A 9,195-nucleotide genomic window follows, 5' to 3' on the forward strand; every position below is an offset into this window, starting at 1 on the left:
GGTGGGCGTTGTCCTCGTAATGTCTCTGCGTGAGAAATACAAGGTGTGGCGTGTGAGCGTGTGAACGGGTTGAAATGCGTGAGTCTCACGCCCAATGCGTGAGACTTGAGAGCCCTGAGGTTTGAACAAGAACGAGATATGTTTCCGCCTTCTCAAGCTCTGTGGTATCTCGGGGCAACTTGCTGTATTAACGAAATATTTTCGTAAATTATGCGTCCAGAGACATTTTTCACGGTAAATGCAGTTCGGTTTAAGTGCACTGGATTATTTACTTGCACCCATATCCAGTCACACATGTAGAAACTTTTAACTTTTAAATGTTGTTTCCATTATAATTTGACTTCATCGAGAGATACTTTTATTTTGGAAAAAAAAGAGTTGGCGCTAGACCATTTTATTTTATTTATGTGATACTTTTCTAGTTATATTTATAGTCTATTAATACTGCTATCACTACCATCAAGTTTCACAGCTGAACGTAGTTTTACATTTAAGAAATGTTCTTTAGCCAAACAGTTTTGCTTAATAATGATAAAATAATTATAATAATAAAAATGTATCATTTGTTTCATAAATCCTCACCGGATGTTTATAGGAAAGACACTAACTTACTTGGATTTTTTTTTTTTTTTTTTTTTTTTTATGAATATTCGTTTATATATTCATATTTATTTACTTATTTAGCTACAAAATAACTGTTCTCTAAATTTCAGATAAACTCAAAACAGTTCGGGGGAAAAACAACTGGAATATGTGATAATGTTCATATTTCTGAGAAAAAAAATCAGGTGACAAAAACTAAGTGACTTTTATTTTGACTGCAGACGTCACGTTGACGTACGGACGTCTAGTTTGGTGCTGCTGCTGTCTGCGCGGGAGTTTCATTTTTGTGCCTTATTTTGTTTACACAGCTACTTTTAACCGTCAAAACGCATGTTTTCTTTGTGAAGTGACTCATCTGATATTCCTCTCATTTACGTTACCCCTGAGGTAAATTAAGAAACCTATGTATGTTGTTTAAATGCAGTAATAGCAGAAAATATATTTCTACGTGACGTTAGTCGGTTTTATCGTAACGTTATATGCTTATGATTACGTTAAAACACTTATTTATCACCCCTGTAACCGGTTGAATAGTGTTTAGTAGTCCCTATTATCCATGTAGATAGATGAATTTGGAGCAGATTCAAATACCCCAAATTTGATTAACGTTAGTTAAAAGTTAGTTTTCAATTCTGTAATCTGTTTTGCCACATTCTGAAATAATCAGTCGGTTTAGGTGGTCAGCCAAACTTGGTGTAAATTTAGTGTTTACCCACAATTCACTTAGGTGGAGCAGAGCTGTCAAATGAGGCCAGTTTTCCAGTCTTATGCAGCTCCACTGATTGTATCCTCAGACAGTGACACCCTCCATTGGACACAGAATGGCTGCAGCTCCAGTGGAGTACACCATAGGAGGGGTGAAAATAAACTTCCCCTGCAAAGCTTATCCCTCTCAGCTGGCCATGATGAACTCAGTAAGATCTGTTGTACTGACAGATTTGGTCTTGTGTTTTACAGTCAATCTCTAATGATTTGTATCCTAACGTCTTCATACAAAGTTTTTAAAACAGCTTCTTTAGTTTGAAACGATAGCTGTCATTACTGTTTTAATCTCTCTTAGATCATTCGTGGACTTAACAATGGCCAACACTGTCTGCTGGAGAGCCCTACTGGCAGTGGAAAGAGTCTTGCTTTGCTTTGTTCAGCGCTCGCATGGCAGCAAGCACAGTTTGGTATGACTAAAAATCTTTTTGACAACATTTAAACTGTTCTGTCAATGGACTGTTGACAAGACTGTGATGATGCCTTTCAACACTTTTTTTACATTTTCATTTAAAAAGAAAAGAAAAAAATGTACATTTATATCACTATACTTTGTATTGTATTACCTTTGCATTAAATTACAAATGGGATTGCAAAATATATATTTATGTAGTCTCCCATTTATTGCCTTAGAAGTTTACACACCTAAGATTACTTGTACAGTTTAAAAAAAACCTGTAAATGTGAAAAAGGTCCATAGTTCTGGTAGCTACACTAGAGAGGAGACAAAGGTGCTGTATGGCATCTTATTATAGGTCAAATTATTCTTTGATGATCTTCAGACCTTTACGGAACTTGCCATAGGTAAAACAAGCAATGTGTATGATAAATAATGCCTAGAAAACCATACATACACTTCTCTGCAACTTTGGGGTCAGGAATTATTATTTACATTTTTTTGTTTGCCAAGTATGCGTTTATTTGATCAAAAATACTGCAAAAACAGTGACATTGCAAAACAATATAGAAATGTAAAATGACCGTTTTTCAATGCTATTTATTACTTTGATGGAAAAGCTAAATTTCAGCAGCCAGTACTCCAGTCTTCAGTATCACACAATGATTCTTCAGAAATCAGATTGTTTTTCAGATTTCTTTGAAGATAAGGAAGTTCAAACGAGCATACTATATTGTATCCATTGTGTTTCTGTTTTAAGAACTCAATCAATTTAATGCATTCTTGCTGAAAAAAATAATAATAATAATTTCTTGCAAATTTGACCACAATTTCCATGTAAATTCCATTTCATGTCAAATATCCAAGACCCCAAAGAACTGTTCTGTTATGCTTCACAGAAACAAGCTAATCTGTCTATGACTTCTGTGAGGATAAACTTTCTTCACTCTATAAAACAATGTATTATAATGGTTCCTATTTTGTCATGTGTTCAGGTAAAGAACAGGATGCAGGTTCTAGTTCAGCTGACTGTAAGAAACCAGCAGTGGCTACTCCATGTCAGTGTGTGTGCCATAACCAAAATGCACACCCCACTTCCAGCAGAACAGCATCTATACCATCTCTGGGTGATCTTCCTTGTGAAGGTACTTCTGCACAAGCTACAACCCCTCTCTCAAAACATGGTAAGCATTTTCCAAAACCTTTTGACCCAAAAAAACAAAACAAAACATGAAACACCATGATAAATTAAATAAATGGTTTCTGTTTTCATAGAGTATGGTTTCTTGTTTCAGCAGTCAAAAGTGACCAGTCTAAGAAGTCCACTTTGTCTTCCCGTCTCTCTGAGAAACTTCAGGCCTCTCTCTCCAATGGAGAACAAGATGATGATTTTAAGATTGACAGGAAGCGCATTCGTACACCAAGCACAGAGCAGAAGGTACCTCTGCAAATAGCTTCTATTCCTGTGACATTATTGATTGGCTTGTTGAGTCTTGTCATCACACTCAGTTTTTTATTTCTTTCCACAGAACAGCAAGCGAAGATGTCTCGAGCGAGGAGTGATTTACATTGATGATGATGATGATGAAGAGGAGGAGCATCTGGAGAGACTGGTGCCCAGGGCTCAGAGTTGGAGCATGGAATTGAACAGTGGTGCCAGAGCTGAGAGCTGCCAGTCACAGTCACAGTGTTGTGTGAGTGCACCTCAGACACATTTTCTTATCTCTAATTGGGAGACTATGATGTAATAAAGTGTCAGTAATAGCCATGGAGAGCACTGTTTGATATTTCTCCTCATTTCATCATCCAATACCATTAAAGGGATAGTTTAACCAAAAATGAAAATTCTGTCATGATCTACTCACCCTCATGTCATGTCAATGCGTTCACACTAGAAGCGACTTTGTCTCTGCGTGTCGCCAGGGACTGGAGATGAGGTTGCTAGTGGGTGTTCTCACAACTGGTTGTTTTGACAGCGAATCAGGTTTCAGGAATCAGCACTTGTCGCTGGAAATGAATGGGATTGTGTCACTTTGTTGCTTTTAGTGTGAACAGGGCTTAAATCTATATGACCACAAAAGAAGATCATTCTGAACACAAAAGAGGATGTAAAAAAAATATGGTATCCAAACAGTTTTGGTGACCATTGACTTCCATTGTATGGAAATATACTAATATATAAGCATTTTTTTATTTTTTTCAAAATATCTATTTTTTTGTTCCATGAAAGAAAGAAAATCATGCAGGAACAGCATGAGGGTGAGTAAATGATGACAGAATTGTCATTTTAAGGTGCACTATTCCTTTATCCCTACTTCAGTTGTTTTACCAAGGATGTTTTATTAAAGAAAAAAAGAGTAGAATAAACGATATTATAATAAATTATTTAGTTGCAACTTATAACTATTAAATAAATTCTGTAATCTTTTATAAATGTAATATTGCATATGTTGTGTTATTTTATTGTTGACCACTTGGTGGCAGCAGAAGATGGCTCAAAACATATTTCAAAGGTTCATGGGGATATTTTTGGATTTACTGCAGGGGTTTTCACACTTCTGTTGGACTCTTTAATTATGTGTTCTTTAAGCATGAGTTATCTGTTAAATTAGTGTCATTTGACTAGTACTGTGCCACAACAAGCCATATGACTCCAGATTAAATGTATGCACACAAAGTTGCTTTCATCCTACTTTAGGATGCCACCAAAGCCATGTCTGCGTCAATGCAAAACAGGGTTATTGTAGACATTTGTGGATGCTGTATTTGTTTAGTTTTAGCTTTTAGCCTTTTGGATGTCACTTTGGAAATCTGCCTCAGTTTTTCTATACATAATACGATAACCTTAAACAAACAATTGGCACCTCATCATTTTCATCAAGCAGAAATCCTCCTATCTGGGTTTATAAAGTGTTCTTATGAAGATAGTGTATTTGTTTTGTTTGAGTGATGCTAATATGTAGGGCTATAAAATGCAGTATAAGGCTCTTAGCAAATCCGATGCAATGTAACAAACACCACAAGTATTCACATAGCCAGTGGTGAAAAGAATCTGTGTCAGCGTGATTGTACTGTCACACCGTAGGACATATTGCTTACAACTGGCACAATGGAAAAGGAGTGACTTGTGCTATGCGTTCCTCAAGATTGGTGAACTGTCACCGAAGAGGATGGCCCTGGCCTGATGGGCGGGCCGATGGGTGTGTAGGGTAGGGGGGTGAAGAGAAAGCAGGCCTTAGGTTTCACTCTCCCACCTGACACCGTTCTCGGCCCCTGCCAGCGCTGACTGACATCTTCAATGGGCCCTTTGAAGCGAGCTCCAGTTTAATTAAGAGGTTTGCCTTGCTTGGCAGTGATCTGTGAAAGCCGGGGATAAATATTGAATGGGGTTCACCTGCTGGTTACGGCGCTCCAGGGATAAACAGGTGCTTTGTGAGATTGGGGATTTGCGGGGTGGGGGGCTCCGGGGCAGCTATCAGGAGGGCTATAGGGAGTAAAGACCTCACTGAAATGCTTCACTCGCTGTCTCTCGCCTGCTATCTCTTTCTCTCTGTCCATCTGTATGGTGAGGGTGCAGTGGCCCAGGCAGGCGGACAGTGTGAGATTTCAGTCTCTCAGGTGTCAGGCTCTCAGAGCCAGCCTGTTGAAATGCAGTCTCCATTGTTCCCGCTCACACTCAGGCCTGCATCTTCCACCACAGGGCCATTGCAGAGCACAGACAATCTAACCTCACCATCTCAAACACAGGAGCTGCTCTCTCCACACCTCACCTGGCAAACAGAAATGCCACTGTCTAACAGAACAAACCCAGCTCTTATAATGTTTTTCACCAGTGACCGATAAGTACTTGGTAGAATCTCTTCACTAGGGGTGGTGAAAAAAATCGATTATTGATTAATCGCGAGTATGTTATGGACGAGTATGAATCGATTATTAAATTTTCAAAAATCGATTTTTTTTTTTTTTTGCACTATTTTATTTTGTAAAAAAAAATTATACCGGGAGTTGAACGTCACGAACGCGCCCAGTTCCAGTTAGCAAGAAGCCAGAACAGGTGTGTAAAATGGAAAAACCAGGAACGAGCAACCAACCGAACCACCCAGGCTCCATCTGGGCTCAAAGCAAGCGTGTGGATTTATTTGGGTTTTCATGGCAGGAGCTCTAACCCTCTTGGCACCATGGTCGAGTTTACTCGACAAGATGCGGCACTGAATAAAACGGCCGATTTTGTCAAATAGGGTGTCAAATTTCACGCGACCTCCCCTGCACCAGATAGCAGACATGTAATACTTAATCTCTGACTCAAAAAAACGTAATGCTCCTTAACAAAATATTCGAGAGCGCATTGAATCAGTGCGAAAAAAAAGCGGAGCTACTGTGAGAGTGAGCCATTTTATCTGACCAATGTTGTCAACGTCAGCGAGTATTGGCATTAGATTATTATTATTATCATTATTATTTTTATTATTATCTAATGGCATCAATAAGGCTTCAATAAACCCGCAATGAAGTGTTGGGACTTCTATTCGCGGACACTGATTCTGAAGGGGAATATCTGCATTCAGAAGATGACGGTGATATTGAAAGTGAAAGTACACCAAGCACAAACGGTGAATCCTTTGCCCAATGTAAATGGTCCTTTGCCAAATGTCAGAGGTGTGAACAATGTTTGCAGGGGTCGGAGTGTTCATTGCGAAATTAGCAGGCGTGTTAGTGTTGCGGGGACGAAGCGGGAGATTTTTTCCGCGCTAGACATGTATATTTGTCTTCTGACCGCACCTCTCCGCAATCGCGGTGACAGTATTGTAGTGGAAACATTGTCTAATGCCTCTGGGTATGTTAGACGAGGTCGAAGTATTCATAGGACAGTTAGGAGGCAAGGTGGGGAGTCGCAATGACCCTGACAGTAGTCCGAGCTGTGCACACTCGGCGCGTGCGCGAGGCAGATCTGGCCGCGCTGCTCATAGCAGAAGCAGAGGCGATGTGACACGGGGCATAGATTTTGAACTAAAAAGGTCTTGTCTACTTGTGTTTGTGTGTCATATGAATAATATATATGTGCCCCATACATGGAATCAGAGTGTCTGCTGCATGTAGTAAACTGAAAATCCCAACCGCTACATGCATTCGGTTTGTTTCTACCATTTATTAGTAATGATTTACACAGTTTGTTTACTAATTACTGTTGTGAAATGGAAAATCAATAATCGTTAATCGAGAATCGTTAATAATCGAAAATCGACTGTAATCGAATCGGGACTTCAATAATCGTAATCGAATCGAATCGGGAAATCAGACAGATTAACCACCCCTACTCTTCACGCAGGAATTTAACAATTCCTGTTCTGATGCCGACTCGTCTTAATAGTTCTACTTTCTTAAAGGTTCCACTAGAGATTCTTCTGAATTTATGTCATTGACTCTTCCATCTAATTTGTATGTGTGTGCGATTAGATAAAACAACTTTAGCACAAGAATAGAACTAGTTGCTGTGAATGTTTTGGAAATTCATTAAAAAGAAACGGTTCATTAAAGTTGCTTACTTGGGAATTTTTTTACTTCATTAGTAGTTTTGTGATTTGCGTTTGAGACAGTTGTTTTTAGTGAATCAGAATCATCAGCTTAAGAATCGTACTTCACTGGTTGTGTTTTTGATTATTAAAATAGAAAAACAGTCCATAAAGTTTGTTCGCTGGGGAATCTTTTGACTTCTTTAATCTCAGTCCGTGTTTAAATCACTAATAACAAGTTTATTTCAAGTTTATTTATTTCTTGAGAATCTAACTTTGTAAGTAGAGCTGTATGATTTTATAAAAGTCAACTTCATTGTTCTTGCTGTATGTTTTTTACAAGCTAGTTGTTTTTAGTAAATCAGACTCTTTATTTCAGGAATCAGACATTGATACTTATGCTGTATGTTTTTGATTTAAAAAAAAAATAGAGTTGAGAGTTGTTCACTTGGATGCTTTTGAATTCATTGATTATACTTTGTGGTTGATTCATTAAAAGCAACTGGCTCAAAAGAGTCATTTGCTTGGGAATCTGACTTTACTAGTTTTTAATTCATGTAAAGTCAGTTCATAAAAGTAATTTGGAAATCTGGCATTATTGTTCATGCTCAATATGTTTGTTTTACTTAGAAATAAAAGAAAAAAAGAAGAAAAACCTGGCTTTTAAGAGTCTATTAACATGGGTAGCGTACTACACTTGTAGCACTGTATGTTTTTGATTCATTAAATAGAACCAGGTCCTAAAAGTCATTCAATTGGCAGTCTTTTGACTTCATTGGTTGCACTGTATTATTATTATTTTTTTTTCTCCATATGCTCAACACCAGTCGTGCTGTGTGTTTTATGCTGCTTAAAAAATACTTTCCAACTCATTTTCATTTTGCACATGCTGGAATAGTTATTGTACTGAATATCATAAAGATCATTCAGTTCTGGTTTTGGAAAGAAAACAATTATTAGTTCCGATACTCTACTTTTCACATATCCATTATCCCTAAAATACACCATATAGTGACCAGCAGCTTATTTGATGAATTTGTAGTATGTGTGTGCTGGCCCTGAAATGTAACTAGTTGTTAGGCCCCAGAAGAGCTGTGAAACACTGTCATTGTACACCAGTGCTTCTACAAACCCCCAAAGACACTTTCCCAATATCCTTGTTCATTTTTTAGTGCCAGAACAATGGCCACATTTCTTAGCAGTGCAATGAGCTGCTGGATGCATCTGCAGGTGTCTGCCCCTGACTGGAACAGCATGCTTGGGTTAATGCTCCCACACATGCCACGCACTGTTTTATTAGGAGCCGCTGTTGATGTCTGGAGAGGCCTGAGGTGTAGCTCTCTGCTCCACTGATATCAGGGCCTCGCCATGAAGAATGCGCCACTCCACCTGAATGTGTCTGTAGCGGCAGGTTTGGCCAGTGAAAGCTGTTATCTGCATTCCAGGGGTGTCTTAATTTGCTGTGCGGTAGTGAGAGGGGCCGAAACTGTGGCAGGCTGCATGTAAACGGATACCCTTGTGTCATCTGTTTCCTGCACGGCTTGCTGACAAAGGCCTCCCATTCACAATCAGCCCTTTCTCTCCCCCCTGCGATGCATAAGTAATTATTCGGTATAGGAGGCAGGATAGTTGGACTGGCCTATTGAATGTGGCAGCAGCAGGTAAGGTAATCGGCAGGGCCGTAACTCTTCCTGCGATGCCGTAACTTAGCTGCTGCCAGCTCTCTGTTTATTTAGCACGTCGGCCGCGGGTCTTTGTCCATCGGGGACGGTTTGCAAGACAGGCTCATGTTCGCTTCCATTCTATCACTTACTGTAATATTTAATGACAAACAAGGTTTGAGAGCAGCTCAGGTAACCGAGCGGAGCTCGTCAGTGAAGTGCAAGCTAAAGGACAGCTTGATCCCTGATGTGAAGGTGTAAG

The 9,195-nt window shown here is 39.2% G+C and overlaps 1 protein-coding gene across 1 annotated transcript; it reads left to right on the forward strand.

The window, feature by feature from the left end:
• The first annotated feature begins 948 nt into the window (after nucleotides 1–948).
• On the forward strand, nucleotides 949–3,748 carry LOC113071312 (Fanconi anemia group J protein homolog). The gene is made up of 6 exons (XM_026244681.1): nucleotides 949–990; nucleotides 1,398–1,517; nucleotides 1,664–1,775; nucleotides 2,758–2,946; nucleotides 3,058–3,200; nucleotides 3,292–3,748. Exons 2-6 carry the CDS (start codon nucleotides 1,425–1,427, stop codon nucleotides 3,508–3,510), a joined length of 756 nt encoding a protein of 251 aa, XP_026100466.1. The 5' UTR covers nucleotides 949–990; nucleotides 1,398–1,424; the 3' UTR covers nucleotides 3,511–3,748.
• The last annotated feature ends 5,447 nt before the right edge of the window (nucleotides 3,749–9,195 follow it).

This window comes from Carassius auratus, unplaced genomic scaffold (genome assembly GCF_003368295.1).
Source record: "Carassius auratus strain Wakin unplaced genomic scaffold, ASM336829v1 scaf_tig00006930, whole genome shotgun sequence".
Lineage (NCBI taxonomy): Eukaryota > Metazoa > Chordata > Actinopteri > Cypriniformes > Cyprinidae > Carassius > Carassius auratus.

Coding starts and splice junctions, on each gene's coding strand:
- LOC113071312 (XM_026244681.1), top strand. CDS start 1,425: ATGGCTGCAGCTCCAGTGGAGTACACCATAGGAGGGGTGAAAATAAAC. Junction 1,518..1,663: donor AGCTGGCCATGATGAACTCA/GTAAGATCTGTT, acceptor AATCTCTCTTAG/ATCATTCGTGGACTTAACAA. Junction 2,947..3,057: donor AACCCCTCTCTCAAAACATG/GTAAGCATTTTC, acceptor TTCTTGTTTCAG/CAGTCAAAAGTGACCAGTCT.